Source organism: Entelurus aequoreus, linkage group LG06 (genome assembly GCF_033978785.1).
Source record: "Entelurus aequoreus isolate RoL-2023_Sb linkage group LG06, RoL_Eaeq_v1.1, whole genome shotgun sequence".
NCBI classification, from domain to species: Eukaryota; Metazoa; Chordata; class Actinopteri; order Syngnathiformes; family Syngnathidae; genus Entelurus; species Entelurus aequoreus.
In genome coordinates this window covers 55,912,463-55,933,243 of record NC_084736.1, presented here as the reverse complement: position 1 = coordinate 55,933,243, position 20,781 = coordinate 55,912,463, and the positions used below count along the sequence as shown (strand labels likewise).

Here is a 20,781-nt window from a genome sequence, read left to right as displayed (position 1 = left end):
CCTGTGACTTGACCTCGTGCTTAAGGACAATTGTGTTCTAAGTGGGCAACTATGAGCAAATACATTTTTTTTGCAATCACTGCTTCTCTGCATTCGAGGTCAGTTTAAAAACCCAAAGGTCACACCTCTATTCAGTTCACTTCAAAAAGTACTTTCTCAGCTGAATAGGGTTTCACCGTGTAGTAGAACCATCGACAATCATCAATGGATTTACTTGAGTTACGTGTAATTTATCAAGCAGATTTTTTCCAGATCAAAAAAAATTGGAGAGGTTTGGGTCGGCTATAACAGCAGCAAAACATAAATGATCATCACATGCTTTACTTAAAAGTACATTTTATTACAAAGTATTAATTGGAACAAGAGAATTCTTGCATTCATTCTATGGTCAGTTGAGCAACATCCACATGACGCTGCAGAGGACAGCATGAAGGTTTCCAGTCCACTTGCACTGTAAACAATGTGATTTAGTGCTAACCAGCCATTACTTTGACAGATTGTTTGTGGGTATTTTGCAGAATAGTCTTAACGATGGGAAGTCATCACCAAGGATAACTAGAGTCCTCTGTGTTCGATGTTTAATCCAGACTCTTATTCTGGGAGTTTGACATTGAAAGTGGAGAACAGTATCTTGGCACAACGTGAGGCAGGTAAAAAAGGTTGGAGGATAAAAAACATTTATAGTAAATATTCCTGGAAGTGGTGTCCAAAGTCTGGCCTGCGGGGTCCGTTTGTCACTCGCAGCTCATGTTTTGTTGGTTTATGGCATATTTTGAAAGAAAAAAAACATGGCACATAATCACATAAAACATTTACTATTAAAGTTGAATGTGTCAGTCTTGCATTTTGTTGAGTCCTCCAAAGTGTTTGTACTGTAAGTATTGTACTTATTGAGGACCACTGGTATAGGCCATCAATGGTATGATGTCTAAGAAGGAAGTAGCTTTTTCCAGGAAACAGAGTGTGTTGCGCCCTAAAAAGTGTTTATACCCCAAGTATAAAGCCTGCTGTTTGATTGCAACGTGCACCTTAGTTGCGTTTTCATTAACAAATTTGGATGTGTCGAAATCGCCATGTGAAATTGCTAATGCTAATCAGTAGCATGTGTATGGTATATCGAGTGCAAATTAGCCGAGGGCTAGTGCATTTGAAAAAAAATGGAGCCTTACTTTTGAGCGCTTTCTGTCAGACAGGCTTGCTTTGTTGGCATGGAAAATTGTAACATTACTTAGAGGCAGTCCACTACGAATACACCCGTTTGCCCATTATTTGATTCGAAATAAATTCATAATTTTCTAAAATGTATATAAAAAATAAAGATTTAAAAAAAAAAAGTATCAGTTTTATAAAATACATTTTTAGACCACCTCAATGCAAACAGAAAGAGCTTTTCTAAGCGTTTTTTTTTTAAAGTTTTATCATAACTATTATACCAAATAATACATTGCGAGAATCTGTTTGAATTGACAATCAGATTCTGAATCAAATCTTCACCCCAGGCATCGGAATTGAATGAAAGGGTTAGTTGCTTGAGCCAATGCTGAGTTTGCAAGCGAACATAACGTCACATGTAAAAGACGTATGGAAATATGCCTCCGTTTGGTTTGACGTGACTTGGTACCAAGTAGTATCGCAGGAAATTGGTTGGTACCTATTAAAGTAGCAAATTCTGTACTCATCCCTGGTGATGATTACCACTGCAAAATGATTTAATCTAAAATAGAAAAACATGTTTTTTTATGAGAGGTTTGAGTTGGAAGTGCATCATATGGATCACAATTATGTCCGTGTGATCCAAGCAGACCATTTATTCTGCAGATATCATTTAACAACAACTGACTGATGAGTGAACTTTCTAAAATAACTTTTGTAGTTGCATCCAGTCCCTTTATTTTGGCCATCTTGTCCTAAGTTAGCTGATTCAGCCAATAGCGATGCTGACAGAAGGAAGTCATGCTGCAGTCGTTCTCTCAGGAGGCGCTTTTGGTGCATGTTCCTCCAGTCTCTTGAAGGTTCACCTTGGATCTGAAAACAGGATGGGTAAAGATGATTAAAACGCATCTTTGAGATACACTTATGGTTTACTGTAGGTGACGTGGTTGATGTATGAATCCGGTTTGGTTGGTAAATACTTGCTCCTGAAGGAAATTATATTTCTGTTAATATGGTATGTTGAATTATGTCAAAAATAAAACATGTCCAATCAGATTTCAGCTTCTATGTGTTTCCATGTCAGTGAAATCTGCCTGGACTGTACTGTATGTTTAAACGGCGGACACGTAACCTAAGATACCAGGTCGATGCCAACATGCAAAAAATACATGGTTAACGGCTTTGTTCCGTATCGTCAGTACTGAATACTGAACAACTCTTTTTCCTCAACGAGCTTCGTCAACGAGCACTGAGTCAGCAGCAAAGAAGGTGTTTCCATATGTTTCATTATTAGTGGAAGTCTGACACTAATGTGGATTTGGTGCTTCTGGTTGGCCATCGCTCACAAACGATAATGGAGTGTCGGTGTAGCATAACCTACAGTTTTGTTACCTCAAGGGCGTAGGCCTGAGCTGATATTCGATAAGTCAATTAACCGACGATAAATTAAAATTAAAGTTGGTAAGTTTTCCAAAGTCTATAAATCGCCATGTGCATGCTTCAAGAGCATTCACGCTTTTAGCGGCTACACGTGTTTGTACCGTAGCGGAATGAAAAGAAGGAGGCACAGTTCAACTAGTTAGCATGTAACAGCTAACATAGACACAATGAACACAAAACCAACTGCCATCGCACAAATGTGGTAATATTTCAGTTAAACCTATGGAACAAGATGGTTCAACACTGAGAAGCCAGTTTGCCGAATGTGCACGACTACAACAAACCTGCAAGCCCACTTGAAACACAACCACTCCACAGTCCACACTCTCTGCATATGGTGAACATCACCCAGAATCTGCCAAACTTCATTTTGTTTTGCATATGACTGTTAAAACATCTGTTTAAAGTTTAGTGTTGATATTGTTACTTTGCACTTTTGTTTAAGAATGTCCTAACTTGATTGTCACTTAAGTCATGTACAACTCCACCTCTGCCTACATGTTCAATATAGAAGTGCAACTTTGATTGTCAATACTTAATTTGGCTATTGTATTTATTGTTATTGTTGTGTATATTTGAGACCCCCCTCCCCCTCCTAAATATATGTTATTGCTTCTGGTGGTAATTTGTATTCAAGTGCAAAATGTTGCTAACAGACAAAGTATATTTTATTATTATGTTTGTTTTATTCAACTCGGAGATTTAGATGTTTTAATTTCAATTACAATGTTAAAATACATGAGAAATACAAGTTTATTGCATTTGAAAGGATATACATAATTATTATTACATCAATGGTTAATTTGGTCTAACGAAATTATTGGCAATATCTTTTATCGGCAATAATTGGTAGGTCATTATATCGTCAAGTAAAACTTGTAACGGCCCAGTCCTATATATATGCGCCTGCTTTGCAAGAGAATGAGACGTATCAGAAGTTATCCACTTTGTTGCTATATTTAGCAAGTAGAGCTACATAATAAAAGTAAAATAAGTTTATCTTGTGTCATTCATTTATTTAATAATCAAACACCAGCGGTCTTGAAAGTATTTTCCGCGCAAGTGAGAGTGGAGATCCGCCACCACAAGCCCAGGGATTGTGCAGAAAAGCTCTAAAAGCGTGCCAACTAAGGCCATGTCTACACTAAGGCGAATAATTATTTAGCCTAAGCCCCGTTTCAGCCACACTAAACCATCGTTTAAGGTCCCCCTCCTCGGACAAATTTTTACACGGGTAAGTCAGCCGTGTATTTCTTGAATCTCCGGCTCTTAGCTTTGTAAGGACTCATTGATTGTTTACAAAGTGATTTCGGAGAGGAAGTGACGCCAGAAAGAAAACGGCCACACAGGAAGTGAGGTCAGAAAGAACACGCCACAGCCAGCTTCATAACAAAGCGGTTTCGTAGCTCGGAGCTAACCGCTGGAAATATGAAGGCGGATCATCCAGACATGGCCGAGTTTCTCCTTATACATGTACAGACGCTTGTGGAAATCACACATGAATACCTAAAGAGAAAGCGATTGCAGCTATTTGGGATACAACACTTCTCAGACGGCAAGAGAACTTTCGAATGCACGAAAAACTTTTTCCATTTGTCGAAGGAGAGTCAACGAGAATGCGGACTCCCGTGGATGTGATAAAAAAAGGTAGCGTTTGCTTTGTATTACGTGGCCGTCGAGGGAAAACTAACTACGGAAAACGGCAAATGCATTTGGACGGGCAAAGCAGACTGTATCAGTTATTGTCCGCCATGTATGTCGCGGACTCGACGTCTAGGTCCAGACTGTATAAAGTCACCAAAAACTAATGGAAAATGAAGGTGAAGGCAAAAGAGTGAGGAGTGTCCTGACCAGATATCTAGATCCCTAGATTGATTGTTGTCAAATGTTCTTTATCACATTGTTTACGTGTCTAATAAAGATTTGATTAATTTATGATGGCTCAGGTGTGATTCACTACAATAGGGCCCCAGAGCACACTGGATTCCAGTTAATTGAAATACCACAACACTGGATATTGTTCAGATAAGTTACATTTAAGAACTTGCACACAAAGCAACACTGGATTTGACTATGGCGGACGGAGGGGGGCGGGGGTCTTAAACGGTGGCATTGTTGTGTGTGGACACGGATAAGGTTAGGTGTGATTTACCCTGGATAACCTTACCCGGGTTAGTGTAAACGGGGCCTAAACCTTTATCACTTCCATGAGTGCTAAGAAAATATCATTTATATATACTTTTGTGTTGCCTGGCAACACTTTGAACACCAGTTTTACTTATGTCACCAGGAAAGCAAAGTGTGGCCTGGGGGCCATTTGCTGAACGCACCGCTTTTTTTTATGGCACAATAGGGAGAAATTAAACAACAAAAAAACTGTACAAATGTAAAAATATATCAAAAAGGCATAGTATAATGTGAAAAGGCTGAAATGTTGATAGTAATATCGAATACAATTTTTAAGGTTAATAAAAAGAACAAAACAAACATATTTCATCCAAAATGAGATGTATAATGAAATATTTTGTTTGTTTTTTACACTTGAAGGCTCCACAACAGTGCTGTTTTCTTTAGAATATCAAATACTTTATTTGTGGTCATATTTATCAGCACAGCATTGTTTGTTTTGATGTACTGGGAAGTTCTAAAACACTACCGTTCTTTTTTCAATGTATAGTTCAGAGATCGAGTGACATGTTTTTTTCAGAGCCGATACCGATTATTAGTAGTCAAGGAGGCCAATAACCGATATTTGGAGCCAATATTCATTTGAAGTTATTTAAAAATGAAAAGTATACGTCAGTAAACAGCTAGACAAGGCTTTAAGTCGTTTTTTAAACATTTTTTTTAGGAAAAGTCAGACCAGTTTAGTTTAGTTTAGTTTATTAAGGATCCCCATTAGTCTACACCGCAGTGGAGACTATTCTTCCTGGGGTCCAGGCAAAAACATCACACAATCACAAAACAAAAGATTAAAAAGCAGTACATGATCAAATAATAAAATGTTGTAATACAAAAATAGCAACAACAAAGAACCAAAAAAATAATAATAACTTCGAGTTTACATAATATTGTTCATACCAAAGATAAAAAGAGCAATATAAAAATAGATATATATATATTTTTGTAAAAATAAAACAAAGAACCAACGGCCTAAAATATATACATTAGTGTACCAAAGACAAACAATAAGTGACGAAAAAAGTACCATCCACCATTTTCTACTGCTTGTCCCATAATCAATAAAATAGTCAATAGTCAATAAAAACAGTCATGCTGCTTGGCACTCAGCAACACGGGTTGGAGTTGGGGGTTAAATCACCAAAATGATTCCCGGGCGCGGCGCTGCTGCTGCCCACTGCTCCCCAAGGGGATGGGTCAAATGCAGAGGACAAATTTCACCACATCTAGTGTGTGTGTGACAATCATTGGTACTTTAATCTTTAATCTTAACATTAGGTACAATCTAGAATAATCTCTTTCCGCAATACTTCTCCTCTTAGTCTATTCTTAAAACCCACTCTGCTGGTGATTGATACCAGATATTGTGGAAGTCGATTCCAGTAAGTGATTGCCCTATACATTACAGTCTTTTTCAAAACATCACTTTTGGGTTTAAGACGGGTGAAAGCACCTCTTAGGGCTAACCTGGTACCATAGTTGTGACTTTCACTAGCAAGCAATAGCTGAGAATACAGATATGAAGGTTTATGGTATGTATAGATTGTTTTTAAAAATAGAATCAAACTACACGCTAGTCTTTCACCAACTCTCATCCATGACAATTCATTATCTCAACACCGGTCCTAAATGAGCAATGGAGAGCTAGTCTGGCAGCTCTGTTTTGGGTAACCTGGATTTTATTGAGTTCTTGTTTGGATGCATTAGACCAGATTGCTGGGCAGTAGTCAAGGTGTGACAATACAAGGGATTGTATAACTTGTTTCGTAGTTGTGTTAGTTAAAAAATAGGCACTTCTTCTTATGATTGAGATGCTTCTGCTCATTTTTGTTACTATGTGAGTGGCCCAAGATAGTCTTTCATCTATTGTAACTCCCAGCAACCTGGCTTCTTTAACTTGTTCAATATGAACTCCGTTCAAAGAAACATTCAATATGCGTTCCTTTCTATGAGCATGTTTTGAGCAAATAAGACATTTTGTTTTGGAAATATTAAGTTTCATCTTATTTTCTGTAACCCATTTAGAAATCTGCATAACCTTGTCTTGTAGTATACCGCTCAGGTCTGTGCAATTATCAGCATAAGCATATATTGTTGTGTCATCTGTGTAAATTGCACAGCAACCATTCTTTAAAATACATGACATATCATTTACAAATATTGAGTATAATAAAGGTCCCAGGCAACTTCCCTGGGGAATACCACAATATAATGTTTTAATATTTGAAAGGGTTCCATTGAACATGACACATTGCTGTCTGTTGACTAGGTAGCTTTTCATCCAGTTAATCACTGAGAGTTTAAAACCATAAGCAGACAGTTTTATAAGTAGTAGTTTGTGGTCAATAATATCAAAAGCAGCACTAAAATCTAATAGCACTGTGCCAACTAATAATTTACTGTCGATTTGTTTTAGCCAGTCATCTGTTAATTGTGTGAGAGCTGTGCATGTTGAATGGCCAGTTTTATATGCATGTTGAAAGTCTGAATTAATGTCATTTATAGAGAAATCATTTTGAATTTGCTTAAATATAATTGTTTCCATTAATTTTCCTAATACTGGTAAAATGCTAATTGGCCTACTATTCGATCCAGTGAATGCTTCTTTCCTATTTTTTGGTAGAGGAGTTACTCTAGCAACCTTCCATACTTGAGGATAGATTCCTTCTTTAAAACTTAAGTTAAAAATATAACATATCGGACTGGCTATTATTCCAGCTGACAATTTTAAAAGTCTACTATCTAGATTATCATGACCACAAGGTTTGTCAGATTTCAACTCAGACAATAGATTTTCAATTTCCAATACATTAGTGACTGAGAAGGCAGCACGGTGGGAGAGGGGTTAGTGCATCTGCCTCACAATACGAAGGTCCTGAGTAGTCTTGGGTTCAATCCCGGGCTTGGGATCTTTCTGTGTGGAGTTTGCATGTTCTCCCCGTGACTGTGTGGGTTCCCTCCGGGTACTCCGGCTTCCTCCCACCTCCAAAGACATGCACCTGGGGATAGGTTGATTGGCAACACTAAATTGGCCCTAGTGTGTGAATGTGAGTGTGAATGTTGTCTGTCTATCTGTGTTGGCCCTGCGATGAGGTGGCGACTTGTCCAGGGTGTACCCCGCCTTCCGCCCGATTGTAGCTGAGATAGGCTCCAGCGCCCCCCGCGACTCCGAAGGGAATAAGCGGTAGAAAATGGATGGATGGATAGTGACTGAGAATTCAAATTTACATTTTTTGTCCTGCATTATATCATTTTTAATAAGTGACTCAGATAGAATACAATTTACAGGCAGCATGCCATTTCTTATAGTATCAACTTTACTTATGAAATAATTGTTGAAGTAATCAGCAATTTCTTTGGGCTTGGTGATAAAGCCTTCACCTGATTCAATAAATGCTGGTGTTTTTCCCATTTGATCTCTACCCATGATTTGATTGAGAGTACTCCAAAGTTTTTTTCCATCGTGTTTAATTTCTTCAATTCTAGATTGGTAGTACACCCTTTTTTTCTGTTTATTTAATTTGGTGACTTTGTTTCTTAAAGAGCGATATGCTAGCCAGTCCTCTGAGCTACCTGAATCTACTGCAACTCTTTTCCGTATATCTCTATCTTTCATCAAGTTTCAGTAGCGACAATGTTTAATGCGGCGCTAATGTTGTGGTTAATTTAGCAGCAAAAAATGAGAATATGCGAGCTCCTGCCTGCTCCAATTTACCTGTCTATTTGTCAAGATTTTTTTTTACAAAGTTTGGGTTTTTGGCAGAGATTTCTTCTCTGTCGTCTCTTATGTCCTTCCCTCCCTGTCGCGTTATTTGATTGAATCCCGGATCACAAAAATGGCCGCGCTCCTTTAATGAGCCCACGCTGCGAGTGTTGCGGACGGAGGCTTGTCGAGCGACTCAATCGAGCAATAAACAAAAAAAGTGGACCAGGTAGATGCCGGGAAAAAGAAGGACAAAAACAGGATTTCCCAGCAAAAAAAATGCGATATTTTATAGGTAAGCAGAAGAAACCTACTGTACAAGCAACCAGCAGGGAGAGAAAGGTTATTACTATGTACTTGAGTAAATATTTATTTTATATACTAAATACTGGTATATATTGTATCTGCTTATGATACAATGCTTACAATGCTTATGCCATCTGTTGTAGTTGTACAAAATGTTTTAATTAAGATAAAAAGAGACCAATACCAATATACAGTATCCTGATATCGGTCGAGCTCTACCTTTTGGCAGGTGTTATTGATATTTAAATTCTGTTGATGCTCGCTGACTTTAAATACTTGACACTTTCAAACACTTTCCAAAAAAGTAGTCCAATTAAAAGAGTAGCTGGTTATCCTTATTAGGCATGAAAAAACAGTTACCTGTTGTGTGTCAGGTGACTCTTGACCAGGTGTCCAGCTGTCAGAGCAGCCATCAGTGAGAGTTCTCCAGCCAGCACAGTGGCACACACGATCTTCGCCAGTTGTCTGGCGTTGGCCCCCGGACAGTCCTCACTGGCACCTTGCACACCCAACATCTGCACACAAAGTTAATCCACTTACAATAACTTCAACATGAGCTAACCCACTAAAATGGTTAATTGTTGGTGCCAATCCTTGCTAATTTTAGGTGAGAGGAGAGGTATTGAACTATAGGACATGAAATGTGGAGCGCCTTTGCTCTGATGAATATTCTGTGGCGTGCATGGTGGAGCCTACCTGAAGACAAGCTTGCTGGGGAGGGAGGTTGGTGCCCCCGCCTACTGTGCCCAGTTCGATGGAGGGCATGGTGCAGCTGATGTACAGGTCTTCTCCTGTAGGCCCTGACGCCTCCATCAGGGTGATGCAGTTACTGCTGCTGACTGACTGTGCAGGATCCTGCAGTACACACGTTTTGTGAAGCCAGGGATGAGACTGTGCTTAGGGAGAATTGTTGGGAAAATCACCTGTCCACATGCGATGTAGATAGCTGCCACCATGTTAGCCGCATGCGCGTTAAATCCACCGATGCTGCCTGCCATGGCAGAGCCCACAAGGTTTTTGTTGATGTTCACTTCCACCAGAGCTCCTGTTGTGGTCTTCAAAACCTACAATGCATTTTAACAACATAAAACAATCAAGTTAAAGTTGTCCATCTTAAAGTGAAAACAAACAAACAAACAAATATATACATTTATCGATATTCCTTATTGATACAAACAAATATATACATTTATCGATATTCCTTATTGATACCGGTATTCATCAGTACTCTTATGGGTACCATGTGTAATTGGTGTAAATAAAGATGTGAAAAAAATCATTTTTGTTGACTATTTTATTTAGCACAAGAGGTTGTACACCACCAACATCATGTAATATGTCACAGCAAGGAAGAACTTTATCAACAGCTGCTTTTTAATGCAGTCGTTATGTCATCATCTTGTAAAACAGATCATCACGGTGTTTCTGTTCATTACAATGACACTCAGCTGGAAATAATATTTATGTACGGCATTCATGTGCAGGGCAGACCTTTTACAAGATATATCAAATACTGTGAAAAGCAATACAATCAATTAGCATTTTGGGTGGGTGTGCACTTAAAGGGGAACTGCACTTTTTTGGGGAATTTTGCCGATGGTTCACAATCATAATGCAGTCTAATTTGTAAAAATCGACTCGTTCTTGGTAGCTAGCAATGCAACTAATGGCAGCAATCAATTGCACCTCTAAATCACTTTAAAAATACCTTCAAAAACCATCAACAATACTTAATTTACCTTCAGTAACCTGTATAATAACCAAGCTGTAGGGACATTGTTATTGTAAGAGCAAACACTCTTTTTCTATCGTAGTAACACATCGGCGTACTACGGTATTAGCCATAAAAGTGAACTATGGCAAGAGATAAGCTGGCTTCTACAACACAAAACACGATTGAGTTTGTAATGCACAACACTGTGATACAAAACCAATTTGAACTGATTGAAAAACATGACCAATATATTACAGTATCTGTAAAGTATTATTTCATGTTTTGTTTGTACACAGCTAGCCAGACAGCAATAACGTGCTGCGTGTAACAGATTAATATAAAGTGAACGGGACAAGCGGTAAAAAATGGATGGATGGAGACTCACTCGATGGACAGTTGTGCATTTGGTCCATCTGGCCAGGGACGTTTTTATTTTGGTAAGCACGCCATTTATGTTGAAATAGCATGGCTTCAAATTCCACATTTTGCAGCTTCGAGTCGCTTTAACTTCACTCTATTGGCTTCTGTCTTCTCCAACGTCTCACTCTTCCTTCGTGCTGGCTTCTATAAAATAGTCTTTGTTGTTTGTTATGAAGGTGTCTGTTACTATATATATATATATATATATATATATATATATATATATATATATATATATATATATATATATATATATATATATATATATATATATATATATATACACATACATACATACACACTTGCAGTGTGTATATTGTACATATTACATATTGTTATGAAGGTGTCTGTTACTAAATTATATATACTGTATACTTGCAGTGAGACAGACAGACACTTGCAGTGTGTATAAAAAATGTTGGAGGGTTTTAAATATGTTTTAGAGCAGGGGTGCCCACACTTTTTCTGCAGGCGAGCTACTTTTCAATTGATCAAGTCGTGGGGATCTACCTCATTCATGGTGATTGGATTACCCAGCTGGGGCTGATCATCCAATCACTTGCCATGCTTATCAGTGGCCGAGACACACGAATGGGAGTTGGAGTTGGAACGAGACGACACACACGCATGCAAGACCAAGCCGAGACGAGAGAGAGAGACAAAGCCAAAATAGACTGGAAAGTCGCCGAGCAGAGCGCTGTCCTTGCATGCTCACACAGCAGAGTCGGACTGAAAAGTTGCAGAGCAGAGTGCTGTCCTGGCGCGTGCGCCAAATAAAACATTATTCAAACCAGACTCCCGGGCTCCTGTGAAGGTCTATTGTGATCAGGAGAAGCCACAAGAGGGAAACCACTACAGTGCGTTTTAAAGGAAACGCCTACACACTCAAACCGTTTGCAGACATATGCAGAAAGCGGGTTATAAATGTGACTTTGGAGCAAAATTGACACTAAAACATAATACAGATCATCTCAACCAGGGGTTCTTAACTTTTCCACCTGGGGCCCACTCAAATAATAACAGTGAATTAGTAATCTTACTCTTGATTTTAAATCGTATTCAATAATTATATCTAAACTACTTACAGTTTACAACCTTGTCAAATTATATGAAAACTAATGTTAATCACAAACAGACTTAGGTCAGGCTGATTATAAGAACAAGTACTAACCAAATATACTGCATATGAAAGGTACTAGGGTTGTACGGTAAACCGGTATTAGTATAAGACCGCGATACTAATGAATCATATTTGGTACTATATCGCCTCTGAAAAGTACCGGTCCGCCAAATTTTAATTTATATTATGTTTATAAACTCAGGAAATATGTCCCTGAATATGACCAGTGAATGATCCTGTAACTACTTGGTATTGGATTGATACCCAAATTTGTGGTATCATCCAAAACTAATGTAAAGTATCAAACAACAAAAGAATAAGTGAGTATTACATCTTAACAGAAGTGTAGATAGAACATGTTACAAGAGAAAGTAAGCAGATATTAACAGTAAATGAACTAGTTGATTAATAATTAATTTTCTACCACTTGTCTTTAATAATTTTGACAAAATAATAGAATGATAAATGACAACATGTTACTGCATATGTCATCAGCTAAATTAGGAGCCTTTGTTTGCTTACTTACTAATAAAAGACAAGTTGTCTTGTATGTTCACTATTTTATTCAAGTACAAACTTGGAAAAGAAACATGTTTAATGTACCGTAAGATTTTTTGTTTAAATAAAGCCAATAATGCAATTTTTTGTTTTATTTTGAAAAGTATCGAAATAATTTTGGTACCGGTACCACAATATTGGTATCGAGACAACACTAGAAGGGACATTTAAACTGATGAAAAATACCTTCACTGTACATACAATTATATTGTGCAAAAATAAATTCAATTAATAATGAATATGATTCTTAACTCAACTGTCAATAAAATGAACAATAGGGCCTTATGGTTAAGAAACACAGATCTAGTGTTAAATGTAGATTAGAGTCACCACAGGTCCAGATGTGTTTTGTGTGTTCAGAATCTCTGAAGAAATTTGAACAGGTTAGCACAACAGCCGTAGAGGAAAAAAATATAATTCAAGCTAAATTTGAATCTAATATTACATTTATGTTATTTATTTATTTACCTTCCAGAGCTAATGAAGTCGACACACAATGTCAAGGAAAACAGTGACTTTCACCTCTTTGACGACATGAGCAGGGATGGTGGCTTCACACACTGCAGATTTGCCCCGGCCTTCAATCCAGTTAATGGCAGCTGGTTTCTTGTCGGTACAGTAGTTCCCACTGACAGCCAGTACTTGCAACTCTGGAAAGTGCTGCTGAAGTCTGCTGAGCGCCTGCTCTGTACCCTGCAGCAGGACAAGGTTTCAGTAGGTTTTTTTCTTGACCTTTCAACTCTATTCAAAATGTCTTCACACGCACACTGACCTTTGAGATCATATTCATCCCCATGGCATCACCTGTCTTAGAATGAAAACGAATGTAGAGGTTTCTTCCAGCCTGACCAACCAGCAACTTCTGCAACCGAGCAAACCTGCCAACATGAACCACAGGAGTGACTAACAAGGAGCAGGCGACGCATGACATCGGGATCCAACCCGGCGGCTGAACGTTTACCTGCTGGTGCTGTCAAATACTTCTTTGATGACCTGGAAACCATCTGTGCTCTCCAGCCAGGCTGAAACCTCAGCAGCCTGGCAGGCAGAGGGCAGCCTCACCACAGGTCCTCGGGTCATTCTGTCAGCCAGGATGCGACTGCTGGCTCCGCCTGACAGCTGCAGCATGCAGGGGACCAAGCCAGTTACACACGATATAATGGCAGGATACAGTCGTACCTCGGCACACCGCCCTTCAAACACTGCCGCTTCACAGAAAAACTATTCTAAAGCATATTTAATAAGGGTACTGAAAAAAAAATCTAAATCCTGATTTTTATTTATACCTTTTATAAATCAATTCCTAATTTGGGAATCGATAAAACACAAAATCATAAAATTATAAAAATGTTTTATTATAAATTCTTGGAAAATATAGAGTAATAAAAAAATTATTACAATTTAAAAAAATAAATAAAATCCTCAAATTATGAATCAATATACTGTAGAAAATGAACAAATAAAAATCATGTTTTTAAATATATCAAATATGCTTTGGATTTTTCTTTTCTTTTAATCAATGCAGTGAAGTTGCAGTGTATGAAGCGCAGTGTGGTGAGGCTAAAAAATATATTTGATATTAAAAAAAAAACACTGTATAAATTGTACGTCTGCAGCCAACAGGAGCTTTTATGACCTGTAAGCTGGTTTGAAAAGGTTTTATCATCATGTATATACTAGATAATATATTTTGTGAATCGTGTTAAATAGAGAATTGATACTGAATCAAATCATCATCCCAAAAATTTGAATTGAATTGAATTGTGAGGTGCCAAAGGGTCCCACCTGTAATATTTGCTATATTTGTAGGCCTAAGTCAGTCTTATGAATAATACAGTGCAATATTTGTCTTATTCTCTATGATTATGATGTGGTGTTCGATAAAGACATTTACCAAACTTCTGTTTCCAGGCTAAGAGTGAACATTTTCCGACATTGATGCAACCAAATTTTAGCAGAAGTACTTTTTGACTAAGTCCAAATTAGTGGATCTTTGGCATGAACAAAGTGGAATGACAATGTGGGACTCGCAATACAAAACCAGACAATATGGGTGCTATTTCATCTTTGGGGGAATCTAATTATGATACTTATTTAGAAGGACGTAAACAGTTTTTTCATGTTCTAAAATATATGTATTATCATTTACCATGGTCAGGGACACCTGTACAGCAGGGAAGGGATTCATATGGCCCCAGGAATCTCACGTGAAGAAGGGGGGGGGGGGGGTTGATCATTTTGCAATGCAGTCTGCTGAAAATGATGGAAAGCGCCACTCTACATAGCAAGTGACACTGTGGCCAAAGTTTGAATTGCCACAAAACACATTTTAAGATATTCAACACCCTACTGCCATTTGGCAGCTAAAGTGGATAGTGCATCCTTCAAATTCGTTATGTTTTATGTGTCAGGTAAACCGCAACGAATGGGGCCATATGAATCCTCTTCCTACTGCGACAGCTATTTCGTCCAAAAACATTTCGGTTTTCTGTTGCTTGATTTGTTCAATTGAGTATATTTGTATGATTCACATTATCGTTTCATGATCAGTTCTGTATTTTTGTAAATATTTAAGAAAGAAAAATTTTCAAAGTCAAGATAAAGTCTAATGAAGCTTACAGCAATTGCTCGGCAGCCCCGATTAGTGCTCGCCACTAAACAACCCTCAGTCGTTGCCATAGGAACTTGGAACTGCTTCCCATCCAGATGTAACGGCCCGGCCACGCCCACTGGCACAGGCATATATCCAATGACGTTCTCACAGCAGGTACCCATCACCTGGAAGTGACGTGGACAGCTTTGTACAATACGAAGCAAAGATGTGTATTCATTGTGTCGCTTGTATGAGCGGGACCTCACCTTGGAGTAGTCGTAGTCCGTGAACGGCAAAGACGAGAGTGCGGCGGGAGAGGGAAGTTTTGCTGATATCATCTGTCTCCGTATGGCCACGCCCCTTTCAGGTATCTCCATCATGGCCTCAAGCTTGTAAGCAGGAATGTGTTTGGAGTTGACCAACAGCATCACCTCAGCATCACTTAGGAAACGAGAGCCTTGCTGCAGAAAACATGGTCTCCCAGTTAGGTAGTTGCCCTGGTCTACAAAGGCTATGCTATTTTCTTTTTTACATACTTTGATTAAAGTGTTCAATAAATTCATTTGTATGTATACACAGGTGAATATGGTGCCAACTAATTTGCTTTGCTTCTTTATTTGGACTCTAAAGACCAGAAACTAGGCCTCAAGGAACCTTGGGCCTTTCCTGCAATGTGACCCAAGACTTTCTTTGACGACCAAAGCACGCTCACTTAGATCAAGGTCTTTTCACGATGTCTTTTTGTCCCAGGACATCTCCATCACCTTTGCCGTTCTACCACCCCTGACTGCTTGGGCCCAGCTGAAAACTTCATTTCAGCACGTTGCCAAGATCCCTGAAGGTTAGCAGGATATTCTGTAGATTTACGGACATTAGCAGCAGACTCGAGATAGGATGAGGGTGCCCTCTGACCTGTACTCATCAGCGGTCTTACCAAGACCCTTGAGGATGAGTTAACGGCCTCAATGCACTTTCACCTATGAGCGTAGACAACCGGGTCCAGGAACGGTGCCAAAACAGAGCGTCCAACCCTTCTTGTACAACCATTTGAGCCGATGCGGCGAGGACAAGCAAGACTAACCCCTAAAGAACGGGAATGGTGACTACAAGCTGGCAAGTGTTTGTACTGTGCCAGTTCCAACCTTTTACAAGGAAACTGCCCTGAGCAAACAGACTCCAATGCCGGTCAGTGAAGGTGGGAGTCCTGATGCAACTCCCTACTAGATCATGTGTTACAGTCAGTTCCTAACAGTATCAGCCTTGCTGGACTCTGGAGCAAGGGGCTGGGAATAACGCTCAACCTGGATGGCCACAGTCACACACCAAACTCCTTGGTTCTTGAGTTTCCGTGGCTTAGACAACACATGAACTGGAAGGCAGGGGAATACCCAACTTCTGCCACTCTCAGTGCCTAAAATCCCCCGTCCCTCCTTCCACTAAAACCATCACACCCACTCTTGAAGCTCTAGTGGATCTGTCCCACGTCACCTTGTGTAGCTTGAACTGAAGACAGACAGTTACCCAAATCTGTCTGGTGTCTTCCAGTTCTCTGTCGCAAACTCCAGGACCCCACCTCCCGCTTGGCTCTTTGATGACAATCTCGCCTTTACTGTCGGCTGTGTCCTTGACAGGGATGTATATCGTTAAGATTTTGTCGATACGATGCCCTTATCGATTTTCACTATCGATACCGATATTTATCGGTACTATATTTAATTGATGTGGGAAAAAAATAATTTTTTATTAGCACAATAAGTTGTAGACCTCCCAACATATTTGAGTGACGGACCACAGGTTGACAACTACGACCTGCGTATGTGTTGTGTGAACAATAAAAATACTTAATGATTAAGTGTAATTAATGCCCAATCGTTCAGTTGTAGAGTCAAGAGAGAGAAGTGAAACATTTAAGCAAGGTGTCTTGCGCCGCGATGGGGTGACGTCAGACGGCGACTACGACCCTGTCAGCAGATTTTATCTTGCGTCAAAGCAACTTTATGGATTGTTGTGGTACTTCGAGTTTTCACTTATTTTAGTGGATTATTATTGGCCTGTGGATTAATGGACGGCTATGAGGACGGTTGATGAAGTGGCATTCACGTTCACTAGCGTACATGACTTTGAGGGACTTTTAAAGATAAATTGTGGTGTTAAACTTTTGTGTGGTGTTGCTTCTTACAAGCTGATTTGTTGTGTGTATGCAGTGGCAGCTGAACCCAATGTGACAACAGGTCATAATTACCACCGTCAGCTGGATAAAAAAAACAACGATGGCATTACTGTTAGTTCAGGAGGGCTGAACCAACTAGGAACTGGTACTAAAAAAATACAGATATTCGGTATTCATCCCTAATCCTTGATGTTTGTCGAAGAGGATACCAGTAGCTAGTGGACTGGGAAGGCTACGGCCCTGTAGAGCGGTAACTGCTCTTTCATCCTGGACCTTGAACTCGCCCGTGACTTACATTGCTCTTCTCCAGACAAGCCAGGAGGTGGGGGTGACCACTCTAAGGATGCCAGGTTACCTTCACCTACTTCCTTTATTGCAGATGTGGAATCATTGCCACTGTCTTTCATGAGGTCAATGACAACTCCTTCACTCAGGTGTGGAACCACCTCTGATAACCTCTCTTTAAAGTTGTTATTATTTAAGTAGGAATGGTATCCTGTCAGTCTTTTTAACCTTTTTTCAGAGTGATTCACTGGTCTCTCTGCCAGAATCCTGCCAGGTCTTCCCTGCAGTGTCCACCGAGGACTCCCTCCACCCATCCACAAATTCTGACTTGAAATAATGATCTAGAATTTTTTAGTTCAGGCAACAATTCCAGCCACCCCCTGACAAAAACAGTCTCAGGGAAGCTAATCTGCATATCCTACTCAGGGTTTCGACCTAACCGACTTGAGTAGGCAAATGCTGACATTTAGCGACTTCTGGTTCTTTGAAAAATGATGTTCTCTTCACAAACCAATTACGGTTTCCATTGTGGAGATGGCGTGTACGCAGTTTGGTGATGTCAACGTTGTTAATCGAGTGGACAATGGTGGTGGTGGTGGGGTCAGGGTATGGGCAGGCGTTAGTTACGGACACGAGTGCATTTGATTGGTAGAATTCTAAAAGCATATCAACGTTGTTAATCGAGTGGACCATGGTGGTGGTGGGGTTGGGGTATGGGCAGGCGTTAGTTATGGACACGAGTGCATTTGATTGGTAGAATTCTAAAAGCATAGCAATTTTGTAACAAGGTCATGAGGCCCATTGTGCCTTTCACCCACACCCACCACTTCAGGTTGCAGCATGATCATGTACATGAGAATTTTAAAAAGTATATCAATATTGTAACAAGGTCCTGAGGCTCATTGTGCCTTTCACCCACGCCCATTGCTTCAGGTTGCAGCATGATCATGTACATGTTGGTAGTTCCTGCGAATATCCAGCAACTTCACACAGCCATTGAAGAGGACCAAAATTCCAAAACCAGTTTGTGTTCTAGGTGACAGTATAATCGTAAGAACACATCTTATTGCTAACAAATACATTTTGCTATGAAAACATCAAAAGGACTAAAAAAATAGCTGCGGGTCGAAAATAAACCCTTGGTCACACTTTAGCCAGTGAAAGAATGGAGAGACTAAGCTTCTACGGCCTAATTAAATGAACAGACTTGATGATCCAAAAACCAGATTTTCTACCAAGACCATGGAGTTGGAACTAAACATAGGTGCCGTGATCTCTGCCTCCCATATCAGGAAGTATGGGTTTGCATTTGTGTCTCACCCAACGTTCCCTCTATGGTGCGCGCCTGTGCAATTGCGCACTGCTCAAGCGTCCTCTGTGCACGGCAAATCTATGCCACGCACAAAATCAAATAAAAAAATAAGCGCATAATAATTTGACACGCGGACACGACAGAGAAAACAGTTTTCGTCATCATTGTTCAAATATTGTAACGTCTGTCGAGACGCTTTGAGGACATGAATTCCATCGATCACTTTACTGAGCAAAACTCTTTATTGTCGGCCATAAACACATCACCAAAACATTAGTAAAAAAAATTAGATTTAGCAAAACTGGTCATTTTCTGCAGTACAAACCAGACCAAAAGCAACTTTGTTATATCAACAGCAGCCGCTCGCTCTTTCTCACTTGCGCCAACACATGCACATATGGCACTTAGCCAGTGATGCGTTTACAGCCACACAAAAAGTCGGACAACTCCAACACCACACAAAGTGTCATTCCAGGTCGTTACACTATGATTTACCAATCAAATGTGTGCTTATTCTAGTGTCATTTATTGGGAATCTTATTTTATAAATATTAATCATGAAATGCTGTTAGTATATTAAATAAATACTAAAAAAAAAATATTTTTTACAAACAGGAAGTTGCAGGAATGTACACATGATCCCCTGCTTACATCTCATTGTGCAACATGTGAATGTTTTAATCGGAACTAAATGCAATGTCTGAAAGGGGTAAAAACTATTTCCAAAGCAGGACCTCCACGTTGGCAGAGGGGTTAGTGCATCTGTCTCACAATATGAAGGTCCTGAGTAGTCCCGAGTTCAATCCCGGGCTCTGGATTTTTTTGTGTGGAGTTTGCATGTCCTCCCCGTGACTGCGTGGGTTCCCTCTGGGTACTCCGGCTTCCTCCCACCTCCAAAGACATGCACCTGGGGATAGGTTGATTGGCCCTAGTGTGTGAATGTGAGTGTGAATGTTGTCTGTCTGTGTTGGCCCTGCGATGAGATGGCGACTTGTCCAGGGTGTACCCCGCCTTCCGCCCGATTGTAGCTGAGATAGGCTCCAGCACCCCCCGCGACCCCAAAGGGAATAAGCGGTAGAAAATGGATGGATGGATGGACCTCCACTAGGGCTGGGCGATAAAACAATAACAATATATATCGCGATAGACATGTGATCAATATCAATAGAAAATGGGGTCGATAGAACGTTCGATAATTTCACTGAGTTCTGTTAGAAAAAAAATAGGAAGAAAGGCAGAGCAAACCGCATGGCATTCTGGGGGGTGTAGGCAGAGGAAGGGCTTTGGCCTCTCGACCTATCACGGCCGAGCCTGAACCGCAAGGCATTCTGGGAAATGCTAACAGGAAGAAAAAAAAAAAGCAACAACGGCTAGCTGACGACGAGGAGTGAAACGAAACGGGAATATGAGTGCGGCAGCACGAGAGGAAATTGTAAATAAAAAAGGAAACGTCACGTCACCAGTTTGGCAGTATTTTGGATATTTTTTAAATCCGATACGAATCCGAGTAATACTGTCTGCAAACTTTGCAAGGTCGTCGTCCCGACCAAGTCTGGGAACACGACAAACTTATTTTACCACCTGAGCCGCTCTCACCCGCTGGAGTACAGCAGTATCAAACAGCCACAACCATCTACATCAGCCGGTGCAAGTGGAACAGCACCGAAGCGGAAACAACAGACCACCATCGTCTCGATGGTGGTCTGTTGTTGCCGCAGACAGTATTACTCGGCAGCAATGCCATACGACAAAAATTCAAAACGTTATAAAGAAATAACGGATGCAGTGGTGTATCAATTAGCGAAGGACATGCTAGCGCTCAGCATA

General features: G+C 39.9%; 1 protein-coding gene across 2 annotated transcripts in view; it reads right to left on the bottom strand.

Moving 5' to 3' along the window:
• Positions 1-319: 319 nt before the first annotated feature.
• Positions 320-20,781, bottom strand: part of LOC133652356 (3-hydroxy-3-methylglutaryl-coenzyme A reductase-like) — a 41,856-nt gene continuing 21,394 nt past the window's right edge. For both annotated transcript variants that reach the window (XM_062051010.1, XM_062051009.1), the window contains exons 12-20: positions 15,454-15,648; positions 15,214-15,372; positions 13,556-13,713; positions 13,367-13,472; positions 13,117-13,287; positions 9,706-9,846; positions 9,479-9,637; positions 9,143-9,297; positions 320-2,025 (exon numbers count right to left, since the gene is read on the bottom strand). In XM_062051010.1, the coding sequence (XP_061906994.1) occupies positions 1,971-2,025; positions 9,143-9,297; positions 9,479-9,637; positions 9,706-9,846; positions 13,117-13,287; positions 13,367-13,472; positions 13,556-13,713; positions 15,214-15,372; positions 15,454-15,648 (1,299 nt within the window). In that variant the 3' untranslated portion in view covers positions 320-1,970. The remainder of the gene's footprint in view (positions 2,026-9,142; positions 9,298-9,478; positions 9,638-9,705; positions 9,847-13,116; positions 13,288-13,366; positions 13,473-13,555; positions 13,714-15,213; positions 15,373-15,453; positions 15,649-20,781) is intronic.